This window comes from Melozone crissalis, unplaced genomic scaffold (assembly GCF_028551555.1).
Source record: "Melozone crissalis strain CALT ecotype California unplaced genomic scaffold, PUWL_Pcris_2 ptg000027l_1, whole genome shotgun sequence".
In the NCBI taxonomy this organism is placed as follows: domain Eukaryota; kingdom Metazoa; phylum Chordata; class Aves; order Passeriformes; family Passerellidae; genus Melozone; species Melozone crissalis.
Genome location: NW_026535805.1, coordinates 29,783,615 through 29,810,000, shown reverse-complemented (window position 1 = coordinate 29,810,000; position 26,386 = coordinate 29,783,615). Strand labels below are relative to the sequence as shown.

The 26,386-nt window shown below is 40.6% G+C and overlaps 1 protein-coding gene across 4 annotated transcripts in view; it reads left to right on the top strand.

The window, feature by feature from the left end:
* LOC128938944 (SAM and SH3 domain-containing protein 1-like) overlaps window positions 1-21,351 on the top strand; it is a 521,617-nt gene extending 500,266 nt beyond the window's left edge. For 3 of the 4 annotated variants that reach the window (XM_054279600.1, XM_054279599.1, XM_054279601.1), the window contains exons 10-20: window positions 1,027-1,862; window positions 5,447-5,518; window positions 7,837-7,980; window positions 10,021-10,156; window positions 11,065-11,234; window positions 12,334-12,543; window positions 13,244-13,394; window positions 15,891-16,004; window positions 16,817-17,955; window positions 18,486-18,617; window positions 19,441-21,351. In XM_054279600.1, coding sequence (XP_054135575.1) covers window positions 1,027-1,862; window positions 5,447-5,518; window positions 7,837-7,980; window positions 10,021-10,156; window positions 11,065-11,234; window positions 12,334-12,543; window positions 13,244-13,394; window positions 15,891-16,004; window positions 16,817-17,955; window positions 18,486-18,617; window positions 19,441-19,701 — 3,365 coding nt within the window. In that variant the 3' untranslated portion in view covers window positions 19,702-21,351. The remainder of the gene's footprint in view (window positions 1-1,026; window positions 1,863-5,446; window positions 5,519-7,836; window positions 7,981-10,020; window positions 10,157-11,064; window positions 11,235-12,333; window positions 12,544-13,243; window positions 13,395-15,890; window positions 16,005-16,816; window positions 17,956-18,485; window positions 18,618-19,440) is intronic. The other variant, XM_054279603.1, reaches the window with a different exon arrangement.
* Window positions 21,352-26,386: the final 5,035 nt, after the last annotated feature.

Genomic DNA, 26,386 nt, shown 5'->3' with positions numbered 1-26,386 from the left:
TGAAGGCAAAGTTTTGTCATTAAGACATTTATTTTGGCAAGAAATGACTACAGCTACATTTGTGTGTGTATGTGTGTCTGATACAAAGCTAGGAATGCTGTGGAATTTGTCAGGGAGACAGAGGAGGATGTGTACTTTTTTTTACTCTAACCTTGTTACTGCATCTAAAACCTGTGCCTATACTTTGCTCAAAAGAAAACACCAGAGAAAAGTTTCTTATATGATAAATGTTAAAAGGAGTTGCAGTTTGAAGTCCTTTATTTTCTTCTCTCCATTCCAAAAAGGAAACCTGACTATCTGCCCATGTCCAGTACTTATGTTGCAAAATATTCCTGTGAAATATTTTCTGGAAAAATTTGGTGAAAACTAAGTGTTTCTTTCATTACCAGGACACTGTTGAAGTTGGCACATCTGCAGCTTGACCTACTTCTTTGTTTTTGCATCTGCTAAATAAATTCTGTGTGATTAAAACTTCCCCCATCAAAACCCCAGAACAATAAATTTCATCCTGGAGTTCAGCTCCATAACTTTCTGTGAAAAATACTCCTTTCTGCAGCCACAGGAGAACTAGGTATGGGAAAACTGGACCTGAGAGGTACTTATTTGGGTTTTAATACCTGGGTGTACTTCTGACTTTTTGTAAGCTCACTAGAGCTGAGCATCGTATGCAAGTAACAGAAGAAAAACAAGAGAAACAGATCCCAGCTCCAGCTTTTAAGGGATTGTTAGTTGGAACATCTGTGGTCTTAGCTGCAGATGAAAGAGAGAAACTTAAAATAATGATGAGTTTACTTACAGGATGTTGTCTTCTGGCTATTAACTAATCCCACATTCTCACTTTACAAATGGAAGGAGCTGCTTCAAGTTTATCCACTCAAAAATAACTTCTGAGTAATTTACTTCAAAAATAGTGTTCTTCCAATTTAAGTGGTTGATATCTTGAATAAATACAGTAAGACTCCACAGGGAAACCTCTTAGAGAATTATGAACAATGACAATCATTGTGCTGCTTTTGTCCCCTGCAGGTGTAGAAGAGCACCCACTTGACAACTCTCCTATACTGGATGACAGATCAGCACTTTACTCTGGAGTTCACAAGAAGCAATTCTACTTTGACAGCTCCTGCGAAAAGCAGCCAGAGGACGACTCGGACTCACTCACTACTTCTCCCTCATCCAGCAGTCTTGATACGTGGGGAGCTAACCGGAAGCTGGTGAAGACCTTCAGCAAAACTGATAGTCGTGGCCTTATCAAGCCTCCCAAGAAACTGGGGACATTTTTCTCTTACCCAGAAGAGGAGAAGTCCCAGAAAGTTTGCCGCTCCTTGACAGATGGGGAAATGAAGAAGAGCCTCGGCTCGCTGAGCCATGGGGTAAGTACAGAAAGCATTTGCTTTTATGACAGCAACAGGCACAAGCACCATCTTCTGGTGTCCCTGGAGGAGATTCAGAGTGTAAGGAAGCAGATCCGATTGAAGAAAATGGATACTAACTATTCCTGTTCCAGAGCTTTTCTTTGCCAGCGCCCTGCTAGGAAAGGAGCATCCCCCACAGCTTGCGACCTGCAATTGCTGCGGCACAAAACGAAAGGGGGTGGAGGTTGTGGCTTCCCAAACAGAAGGCTACGAGGGCGCACCTCTGTCAGCGAGTTCAATATCACCTATGTGGTGGAGAGAAGCCTGTACAGTCACCTCAACCTCTCACAGCTGGTGCGTCCCGTTACTGACAGGACCCTGAGCAAGGCCGACAAGCAGGACCTGAGGAGATGCCTGCTGGAGGAGGATGAGGAGGCCAAGAGGAAGTGGGCTGCCACAGTGGATCGCTGTACTAAAAGGGTTCTCTTGAGAATCCACCAAAAGTCTGTGAGTCAAAGAGTTGCCATGAAGGTGGTCTTCCAGTTTCTGTGAGGTTGCAGTGAACACTTTCTGCTTTGTACTTTTAACTAAAATTCAGTGCTTCTGCTTTCTTTGCCATTAGAAACTGTTAAGCACTGTAATGCAGGTATAAGGGAAGAGCTTGATAAAATCTTGTCAGAGATGAATTTTGTTGATTCTGCCATTTCTGTGTGTACAGAATAACTCAGTGAGAGAGAGCAAATATGACAAAATTCTGCTTTTTTAATTCACCTAGTGCAGAAGTAGAGATCACCAGTGAACAGAGAAGGTTTGAGATGCTACAAATATGTTCTTTGTGATGCTTTGGAAGTCAGTATTCTCTTCAAGGGGTACCAAGAGATGAACAAAGTTTTCAGAGTAATAGAGTATTGTTACTTAACTGAGCTCTATTTCTCTTCAGCTGTCATTGCCTTAAATTGGCCCTTCCCTTCTCAGATTGCATCTCATCAGTTCACTCGCCCAGTCAGTATTCTCCCTTACATACACAACTGCAGAAAGATAGAGAATTTGGCATTAGGTAGTTACTGCCCTCCTGCTTGCTGCTCACCACCACCAGAATTGTCACTGCTGCTGCTTCTTTCTAGCATGGAATGAAGGTGGTACCTTCCCTCAGAGCATTACAGAAAGGGATCAAGGGGTGGCCAAAAGAGGAAATTGTGCTTACAGTGAGAAATGTAAGTGATTTGAACACTCCAGAGGGATCCAAAGCTGCTTTTTGAGTATATGACCCAGTTTTGACAGTTCCATTAACCATGATTCTGAGTTTCCTAGGAACTTGCCTTTGGTGCCAGATCTCCAAAGCTGAGCCAGCTAGTCTGTTGTGTAGTTGACAACGTTCCCTACTTTAGTGGATGGAAACAGCAGTGCACCCATAACATTAAGCAAGATATTCCAGTGAACAATACAGTAGAAACAGCTTTTCCTCTTAAATAACAGATTTTTTTTTTGAGATGTCTCTGCTTAATTTCTTCTGATATAAGGTACAAGAGTGACAGCTGTGGTCTCCTTGAATAGCCTATGGGAGGTGACCAAGTCCTCATGGTTCACTTTTTGCTCTTTGACCACAAAATACAGGGAGGTTTTTTCTATCCAACACCATGAACATTCTCTCTTGGCAGCTTTACTGTTCCTTCTGCATTGACTGCTTACCCTGCCTCTCGCAGGATACTTTCTATTGCTATAGACATTGTACTCAGATGATGTTGTTTTCATGTAAGGATATTGCAGTTTTAGGAGAAACCTTGCTCATCCTTCTGTGGGTTGAATAATAAGGTTATCTTAAACCAAAAAGCATACTTGAGATGTTCTAGAGATGCCCTATAATGAAAAATACCCTCTAAAACTGTCTTGGTAAATACAGATGACAGAAACAACTCTTTGGTTCTTCTAATAAGTTAGTCTTGTCTCACCATAATAATTTCATTATGAAAACTATCTGCACTGACCTTTGCTTAATCACAGAGATACAGTTAAAGAAATGGACAGTGCTTTTTTGTTGTTGAGGAACTTCTCAGTCAGCTGCTTCTCCAGCCTTGTGTGAATGGGATAAATGTTGGAGACCTGCTGCCCTTACTAACTTTTTCAGTGCACTTCCTAAAAATGCAAATAGCTGACAAGCTTCAACTAATGCTGCTCCTTCCTAGAAACGCTTAGTTTTTGTTTGCTGCAACCTCAGGGAAACTGCAATGCCTCTGTATTCAGTGGAATTGGTCACTCTGTCTTGCCTTGCCATTCATTTTTGTCATTTATATTTGTTTCAGTGGCCTGGACATGCATGAAATTTTCAAATGGCATCAGTTTTTCTTTTCTCCCAGAAGAATAATACTTTTGATTGCATGGCCATTCCATTGAATATCCGTCTCCTTATCCACAGACCTTTTGTTTGCTGCAGGATTGCCAGGGTCCCTACTGGAATCTGAAGATGGAAGTTAAATTTTACATGTATGGGCAGGTCCATAGTGAAACATCAATTATCCTTAATAAGGTGCATTTACTCAGAAGTTTTTAGCCAACAGTTGTCTTGCTCTCCAAGAAGACTTCTTTAGGAGGAGCTCTGGCTGGTTTGACAGACAAGTTGCTCAGAGCAGTTCCAGACGTCCTCTCTTCATTGATGGGATTACCATACGCTGTAGGATTAGTTATAATGGTTCTTCACAGAAGGACCAAATTACTCCTAGCTAAACATGCTGTGCTTTAGAAACTGATCTCACTACTTGTGGTTGGTCTCTAATGTTTTCTAAAAACAATTTTTAAAACCCATGCCATAGTCACATTACCTTCTGGAAAAAAAAAAAAACCACTTAGAAAAATTCTACATCACAACATTTTCTTTAATGTTGTGGGGCCTAGACAAAGCTGGCTTGGAGTTCCACTAGAGTTGTAGTAGGTATAAAAACTGTCATCCAAGATTGCTGGGTGTAGCAGCAAGAAGCTATAAATAAAACCTTTTAAAAGCTATTAAGACCTTTTAAAAGCTTCTAAGTGGTGAACAGAAAGAGTGTTTACTTTAAAATAATGAATTCTTATAATTGTTTCTTAAGTGTCACAGTTTATATAGCTTGCTTCTTCCTAATAGATTAAGTGAGCTGGTGCTTCTCAGGTGGTGGGTTTTCACTGACTCAATCCTTTGTAGGTCTGAGCCAATACCTAATCAATACCTAATTGATTCTTAAAGGGTCCTTGAAGTTACTCTGTTGGGTAGTTCAGACCCTAAGAACTTTTAGTTCACAAGCGTTGATTTTCTGCCTCCTGTTTATCTCAGCTCTGACTCTGAAAATAATTCTTACAGCAGGCATCTGCCTGTCTTCAAAGCCACACTCAGAGCCCAGAGCTGAAGTTGTGCGAGTTTATTGTAATGGCCATACCTTCATTTCCCTGCATTGCCCCATGAGACTTGTGCCAAGGCCAGTTACTTGAGTACTGTGCAGCTGGTTGTTCATTGGTCAGGTTTTATTACCTCTTTAAAAAAAAACTGAAAGTGACTAATCTGGAATCAGCTGAGTCTCTGGGGACACAATGCTTATGGATAGCTGAGTTGGGTTTTCCCTCCTCTTACCAAGGGCTTATCCTACTAGGCTTCCAGTGATTCCCTGTATTTCAGTGGAAATGCAGCCTATGCCGCTATTCAGAAGGTAGGTTATTCAGTGCTTTAAAAGATTTAGAAGATTGGTGGTTCTCTGTTTCAGTGTTGCTGTGAACTTACTTATGAAGGCAGATGGGAGTGAAGAGATGGAGTTGCCAGCACCTTGGAAAACTTGATGCATAAGATCAACAGTTTCCTCAGACCAAAAAGTCTTTTTTCTTTTTAAAAAGAGGAGTAGGCAGTAGATGACTCAACAGCAGCAGACCTTAGGCCAAGGAGTTGTCTCTGGAAAAGAGAGACTCATACTGCCTTGCAACAGATTTCCTGATTTATAATCTCTCATCCCTTTGTTTGTTTGTTTCTTTCCATTTTTGCAGACATTTGTATTTCAATTGGTGTTCTCCAAACTGCAGATGTTCTAAGTTAGCTAATTATGGTGATAAAACTATCTATCCTTGGTTTCTTGCAGAGAACCTGTAGCTTTGGAGGCTTTGACTTGACAAATCGTTCCCTTCATATTGGAAACAGTTCTGACCAAATGGTGAGTTTGAGAAGGTGCAGGCTTGAAATAGCATAAAATGAAATGCACAGTAGAGTTATAATAGACTGAAGTGTAATTTCGGTCTGTAATAATAGTTTGGGAATCCAAGAAAACAGAGCATCTTTGTTAACCTCAAACTTCCTTAGCTTTGAGAATAACATACCCGCCCATATCCACGTGTGTATAAGTATTTATATACAGTATGTTCAAAGAGGTAGGAACAAGTGATCAAAGCACAGATCTGGGGGCACATCTGTGGCTATTCTTATATTTGACTTCCTCAGAGCATCACCCAAGGCAAAACATGTGCTTGCTATACTTCCTTGGTAAAAATATTTACTATTTGGAATGATGAGGCTAACTTCACTGAAGATCTGCAAATTATTTGCATGGAAGTCGTTATGTAAGAAGTTCATTATTAGTTTTCTCATTGTATCTCAGAGCTCTGGAGTAGACCAGGATCCCATTGTGCTGGGTGCTGCGCAATTGATCTTAGAGCATTTTTATATTTAAAAAAAAAAACACATCTCCCCTGAGAATTAATTCCATTTTATGTTAGTCATGTTGATCCCACTGTTACTGTTGGTTGGCCTGTGGCCAAAAATAACAGAACAGAAATGAGCCAGAACATTATATCAAATGAAATTGCAAACATATTTTTTCCTTTTGCCCATATATGCTTTTCTTTTCTGTTTCAGAATTGGATTTTATAACCTTCCTGTCCACCTAAATCAAGTCTAAATTTTCAACCATTTTGTATGCCAGAATTATATTATTTTTTATGTCAGCTGGAGTTTTCGGGCATGTTTTTTGTTGCCTTATTTTTTTTTTACATCATAAATTACCCCTAAATTTGCTAAATCTGTGGGTGGTTATTTTTAGTCATCAATTTTCAACTCAGCAAACAAATTAACTTCTGAACTAATAGTGTTTATCTTTAAACATAGATACTTGTTTTTATCAGATTGATTTTAATATAAGAAAGTGTGAAGTCTAGATTTATCCCTGGGAGCATCAGTAGTGGGAGAGATGCAGTGTACTAGATCCATAAATGCAGATCAAAGCAGGTGTTTTTTTCCTTGGAAACATATAAGTCCATTAGGTAGAACTTTTTTTTCAAAATATTAGGCAAAAAGCTGTCAAAAATCAGCAAAAATTTCTGGTAAAAGATGAAAATTACCAAGGAAGTTGTAATTATGAACAACTTTTAAGTTGAATTTCAGAGAAACTTCTTGTAAGAACATTGATGAAGTAGAAAACATACATGAATGTAGAAAAAAAGATAAATCTTTAATGTACAATATAGTACATTTATTTTAGGGTTTGCTAAATTCTTGTAGCGAAATTTAACTAGATCAGAGACCAAACTCAATAGTCAATCTCTCTGGCCCAATTGATTTTGGTCCATTTTTGTGCTATGATTTTTGGTGTACCCTTGCCAATGGAGGGTGCTGGAAAACATCTGATAGAGCTGCATTGCTCAGTGGTTCCTGAAACAGAGTAGAACATGTTTAATGTCCTGCCTGGACAATCTGAATAAGGGCTGAATCATACAAGTTTAGTAAAATGGCAGCTGATCCACGTTAACTGTGTACTTGTGATAAAAGTAAGTGCTCAGTACCTTAAGCTGGTTTAGAAAAGGTTAAGTGAATTCAAAGCAGCTGGTCTTTGTCCACTATATAGGCACCAGCTAATTTAGTTTGTCAGTACCCTGTTGTGTGCCTTAAAAAAGCAGTGCAAGTTTAACCTACCATGGCTGATGGATTTAGTACATTTTTTTGTGGTGTTTGGTTTTTGTTGGTTTTTTTTAGGGTGAATAGTAAAACCACAGAGGTTAGCAGAATGCCTGTCTGAAAATAAAAAGTAAATTTAGGTAGCCAAATGTAGATATCCACATATATATACACACACAGAGAGATATATTTGGCTATATCTCAGAGGTACCTTTATTCCTGCTAAACTCTTTGTAGCATTGAACAATATGAGCCACAACTACTGTTGTGTGTCCTGTTAGAAAGGCTTAGCCTGAAACGTAGGGTTTTCTATCACATCAAATACTTACTGAAATTCAAAGGATAAAGGCATCCTAACAGTCCTCAGCACATCCACACACAGTACTGTCACAAATCAGGCCTTAAGAGTAAGCAACAGTGGACTGCTACAGTGGTTTGCAGAAGGTCTCAACAGTGAATTTGAAACAGGCAGCAGGGCAGTGTGCTGCTGTCCTGTGTCTGCCTGGACATCTCTGCACTAACTGATGGCTGAGGGAGAAAATGGCTCTTCTATTTTAAAGGCTTAGGCCCTGTTTTATTTTGCAGGGCAAAGAAGGAGACTTTGTTTATAAAGAAGTGATCAAATCACCCTCTGCCTCCCGTATATCTCTGGGCAAAAAGGTGAAGTCTGTAAAAGAAACCATGAAGAAAAGGATGTCAAAAAAATACAGCAGCTCTTTGTCTGAGCAGGTATGTGAGGTCTGCAGTGGAATCCACTTAATAATGTGGAAGTGATAATCAATATTGATTCCCACACATCAAGGCATCTCTGAAGAAATTTCTAACAAGATTATATGGTGTGACTTATTCCTATGTTCTTATAAAATCCCTCACTGTGAAATGGCTTCCTATAGATGCCAGTACCATGGAAAATGCATTTTCAGATTTTCATTTAAGTAGCTCATCAGAAGTCTGTCATTGATGGCATTACACACCTCAGTCTCTATTTCCATTTCTTTTCTATAACAATTTATTAGGGAACCAGCCTGTGACACAGGGTCACAGTAATATATTTAATCTGCAATTTACACCCTAGTTTAAATTCCCAGCATAACTTCACATATACACTGCCTTTCTCTGCTATTACAGGTCTCTTCTCCATCATACCTTGCCCTGTGCAGCAGCCCATTAAAACAAAGGCCCAGTCTAGTCAGAAAGGGGCATCTGCCAGAAGATTTTCCTATTATTCTTTCATTACAGATTTTTATAGTCTATTCTTAAAGGCAAACCTGTAGTACATTAGTTCTAAATTAGACTTTGAATTTCAGTGGCCTAGAAACAATTGCTGTCTTTTTACGTTTCCCTTTAGTGGAGTGTCAAAAATTTTCAGCATTTGTTTAAAACCGGGCTCGCCACTTGGATTGTGTAAGGAATAGGTTGGAGAGGCGCTGGGAAGGCAAAGCTCTTCCTGGTTAACACCGCCCCCCAGTGGGCTCGGACTGCTCGCGGGGGATGCTCGCAGTCGTGGGAAATCGGGAATGGAAGTTTTGCTCTTAATGCAAAGCCTTAGTGCCTGTAAAAGGAGCACTTCATACCATTCGTAGTAACAACCCCAAACTGAAGAATCCAGAGGCACCAAGAGAGGCAGAAATATGGCCAGTGCTTTGTGACTACAGAATCCATTTCCTGCAGAACTGTTTATTAGCCATGCTTATTCATAACCAGGGCAGTGCTACACTTACGGTCACTTAATTTAAACTTAAAATATTTTAAGGTATAACATGATTTAATATATATAAGAAGATGGTTTGGTGTCTGACTGGCTTTCCAGTGTGCCTCTGCAAAGTCTGCCAAAGAAAAGGAATCCTTTGAGAAATTGCTTTACAGTGATTTAGCAATACTTCTGCTCTCTGTCACTCTAAGATTGACTTAACCTCTGAAATCATAATGCTGGGATCAGATTTTCCTAATGATTCTGCACCATGCAAATAATAGTGTTAATCTAAAAGCTTTGTGACCATACATCTTGACAAAACACTCTTGTATGCAAGCTACAGTTCTTTTGTTTTCAAACTTTATGGCACAGCTGGTTTAGAATATTTATAACTTTCAGGCATCATGATTCAAAGTATGTTCCAGTATCTCTTTTTACATGCATTAAACAAGCAAAAGCTATGCTGGCCACAAATATCTGCTGCTTTGCTTTAACTGTACTTCACAAAGGCTGACAGAATTTCAGTTTAGGAAAGACCCTTTTGATTTTTGGTAATGTTTGACTGTATGAAAAGAGAAATTGTCTCAACTGTTGTACACTGTAGCAACCAGGATATACATGTAGCAAAATCTTTTTATATTTATGCATTTATGTTTATAAGTATTTGTATCATGCACAGGCTGCATTTTCTAGCTAATTCTTTTTTTGTTGTTCTTATAGATAAATGAGCAATGATATAAAAAATAGCTGAAAAAAAACCCCAAAAACATTGCTTCATGTCTTACTTGAATTGTCTGATTTTTTTGAGTTAATCTTTGTACAAAATTCTGATTCAGAGACCTGAATTTGGCACTAGCTGTTTTGCAAGTACTGTTGTCCTAAATATAATGTGTCATGAAAACCCTTGAATTGAGAGTTTTGTGTAAGGTTTTTTTTCTACTTACAATGCTAGACAGAAGTTTTCAGCCTGTCTGATAAAGAGCAGGGAAACAGAATCTTTTTCCTTGGCGGCGGACAAGCAGCTCCCGTCAGTGCTGTGTTCATTTATCAAACTTTAATGGTCCAACCCCTTTCAGGAGTGCAGCCCTGGGATCGTGCCGGGTTCCCCGCAGTCGCCACCACCAGACACTGACTCCCTGGACAAGCCCAAGCTGAAAGCTGGCGGCTCGGTGGAGAGCCTGAGGAGTTCCTTAAGCGGTCAGAGCTCAATGAGTAAGTTCAGTTGTAATTGTGTTGCTCCATTTCTGTGGCTTCAGGGAGCAGAGATCTCCACTGTAAGCAGAATCAGAGAAGGTCAAAGCAGAAACAGTGGTTAAAACGTGGAAAGGCTGAAGGGTTAGTCATTAGGGGCTTGCAAAGAACTGTAAGCTCTTTGGTGCAAAGGCAGGGCTTTTTTGCTTTATGTTTATACAGAACCCTGAAAAAATGAAATCCTGCTTTCTGTCTACTGGGTCCTGCTATTACAATATAAATATTCTAATATTAAATTAATGTAATAATTAACCTGTTTACTACTGTTTAAGTAGTAAACTACTTTACTACTGTTTAAGTAGTAAACAGGCTCATCTTCCACTGGATTTCTCCTGAGGGCTCCAGAAGGGCCTTCCACTCTCTGTTGAGAGAAACCTTGAGTTTCTCTCATCAACTAGTTAAAGGAAGGGTGGTATTTATAACCTCACTGGTTTAGACTGTCTCTACAGGAAACAGCCTAAATGGAACACACATGATGTGAACTTGCTACACTATTCACCAAATTTCTGGACTTGAGAGGGATTCTGGAACCCTCTTGCAGGCTTCAGAGCTTATTTTCCTCACAAACGTTTTGTGAGCAAAACTTCCCAGAAATATGTCGTCAATTTCTTGTGATGTGCCATAGATGAGACACTTGTTGAACAGCTTCTCTGTTAAATATTGAGGGGGTGAATTCAGGAAAGCAGGAATGCAGAGTAATTTGCTAACTCTCCCATCCACACATGTGTATAAGAAGAAGCAGCATTTGAGGGCTTTTAACTTTGATTACCATGTTTTGTGGAAAGAAGAGCCATTTTCTGTCTGGTCTGTTTGTGAAGCTTCTTCACGAAGAAACTTTTTTGTGAACTGATACAATGTCCCTCACACAGGTGGTCAGACAGTGAGTACAACAGATTCCTCAACCAGCAACAGGGAGAGTGTGAAATCAGAAGATGGTGACGATGAAGAGCCTCCTTACAGAGGACCTTTCTGTGGAAGAGCCAGGGTTCACACTGATTTTACTCCGAGTCCTTATGATACAGATTCTCTGAAGCTCAAGGTACCAGCTATATCTGTTTTTAAGGAATCAAAAATTTATTTTGCTAAAATTCTAAATTAAGACCTTTTTACAAAAACTATAGAATTCTTAATCTTTTAATGAATTCGTATCTGTTTTTGAAGGCCTTTAACCTGTCTTCGACATTTAAGATTTCCTTATATAGCAATCACAGAACTATAGCAAAGTGTTATAGACTGTAAGTAACTACCAGTGTTTCTCTGCATCCATGGAAAGACACTTGTGTCTTTAGTTTCTGGAAAATTAAAGATGTGCCATGAACTCATTTCCATTTTGCAAGGATTTTGCTTAAAAGATTGGAAAAGTACTCTGTCTGCCACAATGAAATAATCCTCAATGGAAAAATTTTCAGAACTCTTGGAAGAAATGTGCATGCACCTGCACACAGTGTCTCTTAAAGGCATTTCAGTCAATATAACTTGTTTTGAGTTAATATTGAAATACTTTGCTAACTGAGTGGTCACCACCCTTTAATTTTTCTGGATATCAGCTCTGATTATTTTTAGTTATGCTGTAGTCAACTCAAACTATCTGACTCCTTACATTCATTACTTAAAATTCCAAGGGCAGCTAATCCCTACTAAACCAGATGTATGTAAGGTAATCTCTTGAGGCATGCAAAAGCAGTTGCATGTCCATTTCTTCGTTATGGTCAGGAGCACATTAGGAAAAGCAACTTTATCAATTCCCTCTGCATTGGCTTCCTTTGCTCAGGAGATCTGATTTGAAATTCTACTCATATACACTGTGTTCTTCTTTGCACAATTTCAGGTAGTTGCAAGCATAGAGACTTTTGTACCAAACAGCACTGATGCTCTACAGAGATGTCAGTGGGTTTGTGAATCTGGACCGTTGGGGTCTATTCCAGGATCTTTTGTTGACTTGCTCTGAGGCATATCACCTAATTTCTTTTTCTTCCATTTGTAAAACAAGTTTAATCAGACATCTTTGCAATTGCTGTGGTTAACCTTTTTAAACTGAAGTGTGTTGTCCATCCCATGTACATAGAAATCCAAGTGGGTACGTTTGCTGAAATACCTGTCAGAAAGCTAAATGGCTTTCTTGCTTCTTTGGTCTGCAGAAAGGTGACATCATTGATATAATCAGCAAACCCCCCATGGGCACTTGGATGGGTCTGTTGAACAACAAAGTTGGCACCTTCAAATTTATCTATGTGGATGTGCTAAATGAAGAGGAAGAGAAGCCGAAGCGGCCCACCAGGAGACGGCGAAAAAGCAGACCACCCCAGCCCAAGTCAGTTGAGGATCTCTTGGATCGCATCAATTTGAAGGTCCAAATTCTCTCTGTCTCTGCTTACCCTTTCACTTTTTCTGGCAGGAAGGGGACCACGCCTTTGAAGTTGTTAGTTCTGGAAGCTACACACCAGATTCATAATCCTAAGGATTGTCACACTGCTTAGCAGAATCGGGTCTTAGCTGCAGAGTGAAAATAGCTGAAGTGCAGAACTGCCTGTCAGGCTTGATGAAGTGCTGCAGGCTGTGAGTCGTGTACACTCAGACACTGGAAATTGTTGCACAGTATGACCACAGGCTAGCACACTCCAGAGGCAAGCAAAAAATGTAAAATAACAACAGTTATCCTGTCTTTAAAGAGGACATTTTTCCATGTTTTTATTCAGAAGTGCTTGGGATAAATTGATGTGGCTGTCATTCTCCCTTCATACTTGTCCCCTCATACAGAGCCATGCCACGTTGTGCCTTCAGGTAGAATGGTACCCAGGCCATCTAATGCACTGCATTCCAAACACAACAGTATGTGCAGTGTTCTAGTTCTGGCACAGCTACCTCCCTGAACTCAGAGCAGTGCTTATGCAAACTACAATGCTATAATTTTGCTGTTGTGCATTGGTTTGCACTTAGTTAACTTACTGCTTTTCTTGCTGGTTGCAAAAATCCCTTTTAGTATCTTTACTGACAAAATAAGTTGAATAAATATGTTGTCTTACCACTCATTTTTTTCCCTTTGTGCAGGAGCACATGCCCACTTTTCTGTTCAATGGTTATGAAGACCTGGATACCTTCAAGCTTTTAGAAGAAGAAGATTTGGATGAACTGAACATCCGAGACCCTGAGCACAGAGCTGTTCTCCTCACAGCAGTGGAACTTCTTCAGGAATATGATAGTACGTGGGATGTTTGAGGTTTTCTGTTTTACTAGAGCTCTGCCAAGAACCTTGTGAACCCCTTAAACCAGAAAACTTGTTCCAGGATTTTGATCTTTTTTTTCCTAATATAGTTATTTCCAGGGTAATCCTGTGTAACGTTAGATTTTTGAGGGGTGACATAAGACTTCTGTTGTTCCGCTGGAATTACTCTGTTCGTCTAAGCCTTACCACCCAACTTATTTAATTAATATCAAGTGTAAAACTCATAACACTTTAGAATACTGATGCTCAAGAATAACTCATGAGATTACCTACTTAAAGTAGGAGGTTGAGACATAGAGAATAGGAAAGAAGACATTTCCAGATTAGAGGGAAGAGATTAAGATTATCAAAGTTAAAAAAGTCAAAGCCCAGAGGGCTGTGGAGGAAGTATAATGTGAATTAATTTTATCACATGCTTTTGGTTCTTGGACTGTTAACTGCAGGATTGTAAAGGTAGCTTCAGTTGTGTATATGACAACACAGCAATTTTCAAAGGGAGCAAATATATCAGTCAAGTGCAGAGTGAAAAACAGTGACCCACCTATCTATGTACAACAGTGCAGTTTTGCTCACTGAACCACGTGGTCTTGGGCAAGTGGTTGCAAAGACAAGGAAAAGTGGAATAAGCCATGGCAGTCAAATGCAAGGAGTAAGCAGAGCCTAGCTGCAGCAACCTAAGACAGTTCTGAATTTTCCCTTCATCCCCAAGTGTCAGCAGAAGGTTGATATCCACCAAGCAAAATCAGTGGAATGGATTGTGTGAGGGCATTCTCAGCTGCTTCTGTGCAAATTCCTATGTTTTAGCTTAAACTTCCATAGCAGCTATTTAAACAGCTGTTATTAATTTTGAAATGCTTAATTCAATTACAGCAATATGTGTGGTGAATATCTTTAAACAGTGCTGTGTGGCCTGTGTAGTTTTCTTGTTCATTTCCCAAAGAGGCAATCCACTCTTTCCTTGCGCTCCTCTAGCTACTAATAAAGTTGCAGTTACAGAATTAGTTTCTTTTCACTTATATCAGAGTAGCTTTTTGTCACCTCAGATGAGCTTCTCTTCATTATTTGCAGACCTATTTAGAATGCTGAACTTCCCTGCAGTAATAATTTTCTTCAGGACCCTTCAATTTTGGTTTGCAAACTTGAAGATTTGGTGGTTGGAAAGTACAAATTCCAGCTTCAAGTCAGGATGACGAGGAGAAAGAGAAATGGAGACCAGACAGATGGAATCTGGGAGGGGCAACAGCACATAGTTCTACCCCATAATTACCTGTCGTGCTGAGAGTAGGAATTGGAGTAGCCATTTCTGACATTTCATTGCAGAGGGAAAATTACCACAGCATAAACTATGTACTTGTATGATGACACTGGTTTTCTGTATCTTCAGCTCCAGATTTAGCTTCTTTATGAAAAATGATTCCTGACAAAAATTCTGGGTAAATTCCTGGAATCCAGTGTATGCAAGCTGGATGGACCACACTTGAGTGTTGGCTTTTTACATAGACCAAGGAAGGAAGGATTGGCATCATTAGTCTCCTTCATGTCCCTTCGTCCTTTCTTAGGGGACAATATCTATCTGTCTATCTGCCAGACTCAGTCCCAATCCTTCCTCCGGGTCTTCTGGGAAGGTAATTAAGAGTTAGGATTTTTATTTTTTTTCCACTTGACTTGATTCTTTTCAGCTCTTTTGTTCTGCTTTAGGTGTTGGAGGATTTTTTTAAGTCTTAGAAAGAACTTTGACATAAGCATTTTAAATAAATTTCTGTGGTGGTAAGTTGCAGAACTTGGCCCCAAGGCACCTGAGGAGCACAGGAATTCCATTCTGCTTTCATTGTGTACCATGCTGCTCCTTCACACTCTTTCTGAGGCTTTTATTGATAATTTACCAAACAGGGTGAATGTTTCCAACACTTGTGATAGCTTTTCCTACTCTTTTCTGATACAAATAATACAATAGGAAAGATCATAGAATCCTTTAGGTTGGTAAAGACCTTTAGATACACCAAGTCCATTCGAGTCCACCACTAAACCTGTCCCTAAGGGCCACATCTACATGTCTTTGAAATACCTCCAGAGATGGTGACTGAGTCACTGCCCTGGGCAACCTGTTCCAGTACCTGACCACCTTTTCAGTGAAAAAATTTTTCTTAATTCACAAACTAAGCGTCCCCTGGCACAACATGAGGCCGTTTCCTTTAGTTCTATTATTTGTTGCATGGAGAAGAGGCTGACCCCCACCTAGCTACAACAGTGCAATTCTAGAGGACATTTAGGTCTCCCCTGAGCCTCTTCTTCTCCAGGCTCAACACCCCCATCTCCCTCAACCACTCCTCATAAGGCTTGTGCTGCAGACCCTTCACCAGCTGTGTTGCCCTTCTCTGAACACACAAAATAATGGTGTTTGAAATGGAAGGTTGAGAAGTTCAGCTGCATTTTCTGTTTGCCTGTTTTTCACTGTGTTCTCACATCCTCTAGGTAATAGCGACCAGTCAGGATCTCAGGAGAAACTTCTCATTGAAGGCCCAGGCCTAAGCGGATGCTCTCCTCGGGATTCTGGCTGCTATGAAAGCAGTGAAAACCTGGAGAATGGTAATGGTGACAGCAATGAGCCTTACAGTTCCTGCAGTCTTTTCTTTTTAGAAGATATCTTCATATACTTTTGCTCCTGTCCCTAGCTAACACAAGCTACTTCCTACTTGACTTTGTCCTTTGCTCTGACTACTACCTCTTTCCCTCTTGGCTTGAGACATTGGTTTTCATTGGTTTTTACTGTTTACTGTAAAACTCTGCCTTCACTGCAAATAGCCTTCCAAAGGGGCCGATGCAAAACCAGTCTTCATGCACTTTCTTGCTCTCTGTTTTGCCATTGTGAATAGTTTGCTGCTCATTTAAAAGAAGAAATAACTATATTGGCAAATAATTAAAAAATTCATAAACAGGGTGTTTTTAAAAAATCCTATGTAAACTAGTAAACTTTATTAAAAGATGAACATCATTATTTATATACTAAGATTAGAGACAAAGAAAAAAATGTATATCTTTTGAGGTATTTCAGGGGGGGCCTGTCAAACCACTTCATACAATGAGCATAGGGTATCAGTTCTAACTGTAGGATACAGTACTTCTACACTGAACAAGGTTTATGTGAGCTAAACCTCAAATCTCTGCCATTTGGAGAGTAGGAAGGATAGTAAGTATTTTGGATGTATTTTACTTTACAAATAACAGTTACTAATAAAGCTGAAGGTCAAATCAAATCTTTATGCTTGAAATGGCATTGAGTTCTTCTACACTCAGAATTAACAAAAAGGGAATAAATCATTTTGTTTCAGAAGCATTTGACAGGGATCTCTTATTATGCTTCAGATTTTATTTTTAATGGTGGATTTATTTGTTCCTAGGTAAAACTCGAAGGACCTGTCTTCCACCCTCTAAATCAGCAATTGAGCATAGCTTTAGGGATTTCAGCAGAAACCAGCTATTAAATTATCCCACTCTTCCACTGAGCAAGTCAATAGAAACTCTGCAGCCAGGGGAAAAAGAGAGCCGGCTGGGTTGTGCACATCGTGCTCTGAAGAGCTCTGTCAAGCCTCCAGCCATCATGGCTCTGAAGAAGAACCGCAGAAGTTTACCAGTAGCTGTGTGTCGAAGCTATGAAACTCTGGATGGCCCCCAGGGTGTAGATACATGGCCAAGATCCCACTCACTGGATGATCTCCAGGGAGAACCCAATACCAACTTACAGGACGCTAACAAGAAAGTAGGCTCTTTTCCTCAGGATTCACTGGATCCAGCTAAAAAGGCAACTGGCTCTGCCTTGCTGCCTCAGTCTCATGGAGGCAGCTGTAAGGTAGATGATGTCATGGCTAAGCAAGGCAAAGGGGCTGCTAATTCTCAGAAGGGAAGAGCTAAGGAATTGAACTGCTCTGTAATTGAGACTGCAGGTGGAAAGCCTGCTCCATTCCCTCTGAAAAACTGTGAAGCTCAGCCTGCCTTAGTGATGCATCATGCAACAAGGACACCTCTGGAAATACAGAGTAAAGGTTTTCATGACCTTGCACGGGCTGATTATGCTCCAGTCCTTAAGGGAGGTCTAGAAGCTGAGCAAAAAAGCACAAACGAGGCAAGAATGCAACCAAAAAATCCCTCTCAGCCACCACCTGTCCCTGCCAAAAAATGCCGAGAACGCCTTTCTAATGGATTATATCATCCTCCCACGACCACAAGTGGAAACCACTCAAATTTAGAAGCACCATGTTTGCCAGTAAAAAAGACAAGCTCATCCACTCCCATTGATTGTCATGGAGTACCTGTCCACAGGACATCTTCTGAACAGGAGCCCAGTAGCCCTCCTAGCCCGCTGCCACCCTGGCTGTCGGAGCTCCCAGAGACTGCTAGTGTTCAGCAGCATGTGGTAAAGCTTGGTCCTGCATCAGCAAGGAAAGTCTCATGCAGCAGAGGAATGGATCTGGAAATGGTGATAGAAAACAAGCTGCAGTCTGAAGACATTGATCTTACTGAAGAACCATACTCAGACAAGGTAAGTGGTGATCACTGCAGTGGTTTTATTCCACATTCCAAGGGATAGTCTGTCATTCATTTTATCTGTCATTTTTTGTGGGTAACTGGCCAAGATAAACCAACAATCGTTGGGACATTAGATATTCCACAGCTCTTGTTTGTCTTTGCTATCAGACTTTATGACTAAAGTAGTTCTTGTGTTGTAGGACTCAGAAATCATCTTTTCAGACCACTGGTGCCTTGGTGGCACTGGACATGGGAATGTGTCTTTCTCTGCTAATGTGGGGGAATAGAGCTGAAAAAGGAAGTAATGATTAGAATTTATGTTTCCAAGAAACTCTGAATTGATAGCATCAATTAGTACATCTTTTTGTAGTGGGGGGAAGGACGGAATATTTTAGGGATTGCTTTTTTAGTTTTCCTGAAACCTTGAGGAAAGCTCCTTCTTGCTTCCATCCTACACTTCTCTTTCTATTGCATTGGTTGGTCTGTATCGCTACACTTCTTTAATCTGTCCTCTCTCCTTTGTATCTGGCTGGGAACATTCAGCACGGTCGCTGTGGCATTCCTGAGGCTTTGGTACAGAGGTACTCTGAAGATTTAGAGCAGCCTGAAAAGGATGTGGCTACAAACATGGACCAAATCCGGGTAAAGCAGCTGAGGAAGCAGCATCGCATGGCAGTGAGTATTTCCATAAAGCAGATTTTCTCCTTTCTGAGCAGACTGTTAAAAGGACTGGCTGGTAGCAAAGGGAGATACTTGAGAAGTCCTGGTACAGAAGTACTCCTTATATTCATCCAGCAGGTACAAGATAGGTAGAAGTACTGCTGGGGCAGGAGGTACCTCCCCGAGTCCCAAAGGAGGACAGTCAGTAGTTGAAAGGAAAGTGGATAGCATTCTCTTGACCAAATAATGAACTTAAAAGTCTAAGCAAACTGCAAGCAGTGGTAACAGAGACTTGCTCACTAAGGATGGCATGTAGTAAATGCTTCTGTATTAAAATTTGAAAGGCTTTACACTCCTTTTTCATTTTTTAACCTGCACTACTGTCCACTTCTCCTTAGCAAAAGCAGAAGGGAGAAACCATCAAAAACTTTAATGGCTTCTTCTGAGAGAACTTGTCTGTCTGAGGAGGTAATAGGCAAAACTGGTATTCTCTTGCCTTACTGAGAAATTAAATGCATCACTCTGAAAAGTCTTATTACTGGGTATTCTTTACTGATCTCAGACTGATTCAGAATGGTACATGAAGGTCAGCCAAGCAGCTGGATACTGCCCACTGTGTCTATATTGCCAAAATTGTTGTCAGTGTTTCTGGCCAAGGGATCTGAGCCTTTCAGCCCACACCACTCATACTGACAAATGTGACATGAGAAAAGTTAGAACATCTGCTATGAAATTCTACCAGTTTGGAAGAGAAAACAAACAAAAAAAAAGACTTGTTGTAAAACAAGCAGATGTGTTTAACATTAAGGGTTCTCTGTTCTTTTTTTTCACTCCCCAGATTCCAAGTGGAGGACTCACAGAAATTTGCCGTAAACCGGTATCCCCAGGACTCATCACCTCTGTGTCTGACTGGCTGATTTCCATTGGTCTGCCTATGTATTCCAGCCTGCTCACAGAAGCAGGAATCAACACACTGAGCAAAGTGCCTTCTCTGTCACAAACTTGCCTTCAAAAAGCTGGCATCACAGAGGAAAGGCACATAAGCAAGCTCCTGGCAGCAGCAAGACTCTTCAAACCTCTTGATCCAGAGGCAATTTAACATGCTCCATAGGGTGACATTGCCTGGTCGAGAATCCACTGCTTCTTCCTGCACCAGTACCACTCTAATCACTTCACATAGCTAAAGGGATCAAGGAATTGGCTCCCCAGGACAGGCAGATATCTTCTTCAAAAGATATGAAAGTATTTGGCCAATGAAGGAGAAGAGAGGCAACCACCAGGTAACATAGATGTGGTACTTCCCTCCCCCCTCACTCCCATCTTAAGTATTCCTATTTCATAAACTGCACAGGGTTGGTCTGAGAATCAGACAGCTTCACAGAATTAAGGGACCCTTGCACATTTTCCTCAAGTTTGTGATAGTGATACTAGTAACAGGTCTTTTGTACATCTAGGTTCCAGGTACCTGAAATCAGTTCTAAAGACCAGGTACAAATCAAGGTGCAAATTCCAGTAGAAGCTGTTTGGCAAATGTCTTTTGTTTATTACAGCAGTCTTGAGCTAAACACAAAGCCCTCCCCAGTCATCTTTGCTGTTGCTTGGTGTAGGTCCCAGTTGCTACAAAGCCTTTAGCTAGGCTGAAGTTGATGGACTGAAATTAGTTTTCAGTGTGGTCCATCTCTGTGACTTCAATGCAACTAACCCATGGAGAGTCAGAAAGCTTCTTTTTATTTGTACAGAGCTGAGATAATTTTTATAACTGCTTTCTAGCAATCAGCTTTTTATTTGCCTTAAAATAAGCTTTTAAGCAGTTACCTAGTGTTCACTTTACCTGTTTTCACATTTTCCAAGCCTTGTTTCAACCTGTCACACTTAAGTTGCATTTAGGGTGATTTCCAGCTGAAGTAGCTTCTATAAAATGCCTCATCATAACATCTCCTGTACTGTAGAGGTGCTTTTACAAATGCAGGGATATATGCTAGGTTTCAGTTGTCAGGTTAACTCCTTGTTCACTACAATTTACATTTACTGTTGTTACTAAACTGTTCCAAGATATACTGCCTTGTATATATGTAACTGCTTTTCATTTTAATCATATTCTGTGTACTGTGTTATATTGTCAATCATTATGCGGCAGCTTTGACTTGGTATCCTGACCATATTGATTCCAAACAGTGGGTTTCTGCAAATGAAAATTCACTTGCATTGAAAAAGCAAATTGTGTCCCATAGAAATCATTAGACCCAGTAATTCCATGGCATGGACAAGAAAATTCCCAGATGGTCTTATGAATAACACTGTGATTTTTAGAACACACCACTGCATTAATATTACCTCTCACTGGAAAAGAGCATTGTTCTGGCAAATGTGATGAACCGTTTCTCATGACGCAATGATATTTTTCTGCCTCCATGTGAAATGTTCCAGTCGCATATGTGACTAATGACAGATTTTATTTTTCTATATTGGGTACGTGTTTTATATACCAAATACAAATGATCATGAATAGCACCTAACCAGATTTTTCTTTGGGGTCTAAATGTGGTGTGTCCTTCAGCTTCTTGCAGGGCAAATGCTCTGTGGAAGACAGAGCAAGCTTAGTCTGGCAGTTAAAGTGAGATAGAATAGAAACCTGGGCACAGGCTGGGCTGTGTGGCTGTTTCCAGTATCAGTTCTGACATCAATTTACTGTATAAAACCAGACAAGGCACTTCACTGTTTGGTGCTCCAATTATCCCAGTCTCATACTGAGCTAATGACTTATGATAAAATGCTGTCAGATTGATGAATGAAAGATTGTGGTTACTCCATGATTCCTTACTATATCTGGCCCTTCGCAGTCATGTTTTAAGTGGATGCATTTTACTACAGATGATAACTAATTTGCCTTCTGGTAGAATTGATAGCTGTTAGGTTTACTTCCCACATTTCATACTTCACCAGTGTCTACTCATGCCATCATATGAAGGCAACTAAGTCACTGATGCAACTTGTTCTCAAGCAAAGCTCTAATATTCTCCTCGGTGTCTGATAAGCAGCATGTTCTGATATGACAGAATCCGGAGAGACAGAGCAGACATGTTTTGTACAGCTGGTGAAAATCTGTGCAGCCTTGCCTCAAGTCCCATGTGCAGTTTTGGGCGTAAGAGTATAAAAATTACATTAAGCTATTGGGGAGCATCCAAAGGAGAGCCACAAGGATGGTGAAGGGTCTGGAGGGGAAGCTTTGTGAGAAGCAGCTGAGTCTGTTCAGCCTGGAGGAAACTGAGGGGATACCTCATTGCACATCCTCATGAGAGGAAGCAGAGGGGAAGGTACTGATCTCTTCACTCTGGTGACCAGGGACAGGACCCAAGGGAATGGCCTGAAGCTGCGTCAGGGGAGGTTTAGGTTGGCTATCAGGAAAAGGTACTTCATCCAGAGGATGGTTGGGCACTGGAACAGGCTCCCCAGGGAAGTGGTCACAGCTCCAAGCCTGTCTGAGTTCAAAAGATGTTTGGACAATGCTCTCAGGTACATGGTGTGACTCTTGGGGATGGTGCTGTGCAGGACCAGGAGTTGGACATGATGGGTTCCCTTTTGTAGCTCAGTATATTCTATGATTCTAAAAGATAAAAGAATTTTTTTTAAATTGATTTTTTAATAATTTTTTTTCTCTTGTTCTTCTCTGAGGCTTACATGGTAACTATCAGTAAGCAGGAGATGGAAAGAGTATTGAGACTTCCTGGGATTGCTAGCAGGGACCAGAACAGAGTAGAAGTAAGTGGACAGCAGTTATATTACAGCAAGGGAAAAGTCCATGCTGACTATAGCAATAAAAAAAGGAAACAAATTTCCTTGTGTTGCAGGGAAGACAAGTCATATAATAAAGCTCTCCCATATTAATCACTCCCCCCTCTCTTAATAACAGAAGGAGAATTATGGGAATAAGCTGAAACTGTTTGCCAAACTCTCTTTGTAAATCCATTCTTTTTTAATGATTATGTGACCCAAGGAAACCAAATCACACCCATCAGGACTGGAGTGAGCAGTTTGAGATTTATGAGTTTTAATATTTGTTTGGTTTTCTTTTATAGACTGTGCTTTGTAGTCTTACTTGAATTACAATTTTAGTTTATATTCTAATCAAAAAAAAGCCTTAAGCTTCTCAGTGTTTGAGCTTCCCTGCTGTGGTTTCAGTGACCTGTGGCATTCCCCAAGCAGCTGAGGTGGTGCATTGTGAGAGCCATAACCTCTTGCATCTTCTTGCAACCTTCAGTGCTCTAAGCAAAAGTTCACTCATTAACTCTTGGAAAGCACAGAAGAAACCTGCTGCTGGAATCTTAATCTGCTCTACTCCGGCTCACCATGTTAATTATCTATCCATTGTATCTTAGTAACCCAAACAGCTATTTAACAATAGAAGCAGCAAGCCCAAAATATTACCAAATGCCATCATAATCATATGCTTTGATCAATAACCTGCTGTTGCTACCCAGGTGGCAATTCCCTGTGCTCTTCTATGAGCCTGGCTGTGGATGCAGACTGGGAGCATGATCAGAAGCATTACACATTGCATTATTCAAACAGGCCATCATGGCTAAGAGCAGCAATAGTGGTCGATTCACCAAGTCACAGCTGTGCAGTTGTACTGTATTATTTTTAGAATAAATAATACTTTCAGTCCAAGATACTTTTAGCATTAATTGACACCCTTTGGGGAATCAAAACTGTTAAGCAAGTTATGTAACAACTAACAAAGTTGCACTTTCTGTATATGAAATCAATATTTAAATAACTTATTTTTCTCCATTTGCTGTTCTTAAATGATGTAAGTAGCTGTAATATACCAGTACTCAATACGTCCTGCAGTTTGCTTCAACCCAAGAAAGCTGTGTATTGTAAAGAAAAAAAAAAACAAAAACAAAATATGAATGTGTAAAGATTATTGTGCTGTTTCATTTAGCAAAAAAAATGGTTGACAAAAGGGTTTTCCTGTGTATCAAAACTTGTCTATAATTACATGTCATACTGTTCATAGGTAAAAAGTAAATAAATTTCCATGGTCTCTCTCTCTCTTTTTTTTTTGTTTTGGTTTTTTTGGGTTTTTTTTTTTGTTTTGGTTTTTTTTCTTTTGTTGTTGTTTTTATTTTTGCTAACAGATCCTCTATTTAATGCTTATGCAGTGATGTCCAGTGATGTAATTTTTTTTCTTATTTCTTTGGCCCTCAACCTGTAGCATACCAAGCCTCGAGTTCCTCTCCTTGTTAACCACTCTCAACACATTTACAGCAGGAGGAAAAGGTTTAAAAAATTTAAAATATTAAAAGCCTAGGTAATTCAGGACTAGAAGCAGCTGTTAAATTACATGATGTGAATCAGCACAGTCCAAACTTTGTCTGTTATATCCTGTGAATGTCCAGCTGCTGGGCTCAGTGAGATATGTGTGAGAGGCCTCCCAGGTCTCCCCTTGAGAGCTTTACCACTTTGCAGTGGAATAATTAATAATTGGTGAACCCAGAGGAAGGGCCCATGAGTACAATGCTGTGGAGTTGTAGTTAAAGCTCTTGCCTGCAAGAAGGGATTTCAAACCTGGTTTGCAAATGCAGCTCTGCTTTGTTTGGCTGGTGAGGTGCTGGAACTCCTGAGCCGCCAGGTAATGTCTCCAGTCTGGAATACGATGCCAGTGCCCAGGGTTGGGGGCAGAGGAGCCTTGGGACATGACTCTTGGCATTTCCTTCCAGCTCACTTGAGTAACTCCTTGCTGACTATTTTGCATTTGTTAAATTTGCTGTGTAATTAATGGGTATGCTTAGCTGCCTAACAGCATGAGGCCAGCTCCTTATGGCAACGGCTTGAAGTTAATCCTTTGTGGATTTAGCCCCAAGGAACGAGGGGAGCTGTGTCTGCACGAGTTGTAGTTAACCGGAAGCTGAACTCAGGAAAGACACAAAGCGGAAAACAAAAGAATCTTTTGGGCTGGATCCAGACAGCTGAATCCTCGTCCCCCCCGGGCAGCGATTCCCGCGGAGCTGCGGGACGTGGCGAGCGGCCGGCGGCCATGAGGGGATGAGGGCTCTGTGCGGCCCTGAGGAGAGAGTCAGGGCTCCGCCCGGCCATGAGCGGGTCAGGGCATCGCGCGGCCCTGAGGGCGCTCGGGCGGCAGAGGGCGCCGCGCCGCCGGGACCCGCTGTTTCCAAGGGTCTCTCAAGTAACAAAACAGAAATAAAAACAAAACAAACGCTGCACAACATGAAAAGCCAGGGCGCTTGCCATTTCTGCAGCTGGAAAGAGCATTGCTTCCCTTCCAAGATTGCTGTGGTCCAGGATTGCGTTGGGAGAAGCTGAAACACAAAGCCCCCATCTATTGCTCTCAGCGTTTTGCTGCTGTGTTTGATCCAAATGTGTGCTAACCACAGTAGCTGCTGCCAAAACCAAACACCGCCACCCCCCAACACATACATACCGATCCTGATTCTAAAACTTCTCTTTCCACATGTGTTTGCACCAGAAAATGAGATGTGGGAGAAACGTGCTAAAAATTCTTGCTGCTAATACTTAGAAAAAGAAACTTTATGCCTGAGCAGAGGGTTCATGTGTAAGCCCCCAGAGACTTAAAAGCTATGAATGTAATGTCACATGTACCACCAGAGCTACCTCAGGAGTCCACTAAAGGATGATCCTTTAACTTTCAGGAAGCAGTACAAAACAAATGGTGTGACTCTTGAGGATGGCGCTGTGCAGCGATGGGAGTTTGACTCGATGATTGTTGTGGGTCCCATCCAACTCAGCATATTCTGTGATTCTATGATTCTTACTAGTTCTTAGCCTTGCTCTTTTTCAGGCACTGCAGTCTTTCATAGCATGAATGGACATCATTATTTGTTTCCTTCAGTTCTGTAACACGAGTAGTCTGTGCTGAGCTTGTGCCTGCAGGAGTTTGCTTGCTGGTACTGTTCAAGTCCCAAAGCTCTGATATTACCGAGATTCTGTCATTTCCAGTGGGCTTGGGCCTCTCTCCAAGCAGAAGAATTTTTGCACATGTAAATGGACTTAGTAATATTCTACACCAAATAGACCCCAAGGCCTCTTTAAAAACTTTTCAGGACATTTATTGAATTAGTATTCTTCCAAAGAGAAGCAGATGAGAACAAAGCCATAGGTCTTATTTGAAAGAAATACTGTTTCTTGGCCTGCTGCAGTTGAAGTCCATGGAAAATATAGGTGCCTATGGTCAAACAGAAAGATGCCTGGTGTGATTAGCTGCTTCCAAGACTAGACAGGTTTGAGTAGGAGAGAAAGGTAAGTTTCAATTACAGTTTCATACTCCAAACCACCTTGCTGTTAATGAATTTGGTTAAGTTTGCCATCTCTAAGATGAATCCTGCATAGCCTTGGAGGTTCTGGACTTGGCTGTCCAAAGGTGGATCCATTCCAGGTAGGCAGAGACCTTTGCATCCCTGACATGTTCTACCTTCCTTATGCCACTATGCATATGCTATTCTGAAATTCCCACAAGCCGCATTTTTTCATTTAGCCACAATTTGCATACACAGATTTGCAAGTTTGTGAGAATAAGCCTGGTGTTTATGTCCACAAATCCTGTCTTAAGGGGACACCCTTGTGAATTAGACTATCAATCTACTGCTTTTTTTTTTTTTTTCTCTCTTTAGCTCCACTAACTCCTATGGTAATGAATACTCACTGGGTACTAAAAATGGAAGATACAATTTTTTATTTTATTTTTTATGTTTTACTGAAGCATGACTAAACTGTTAATACTAGAACTCACTTTTAAAGTTCTG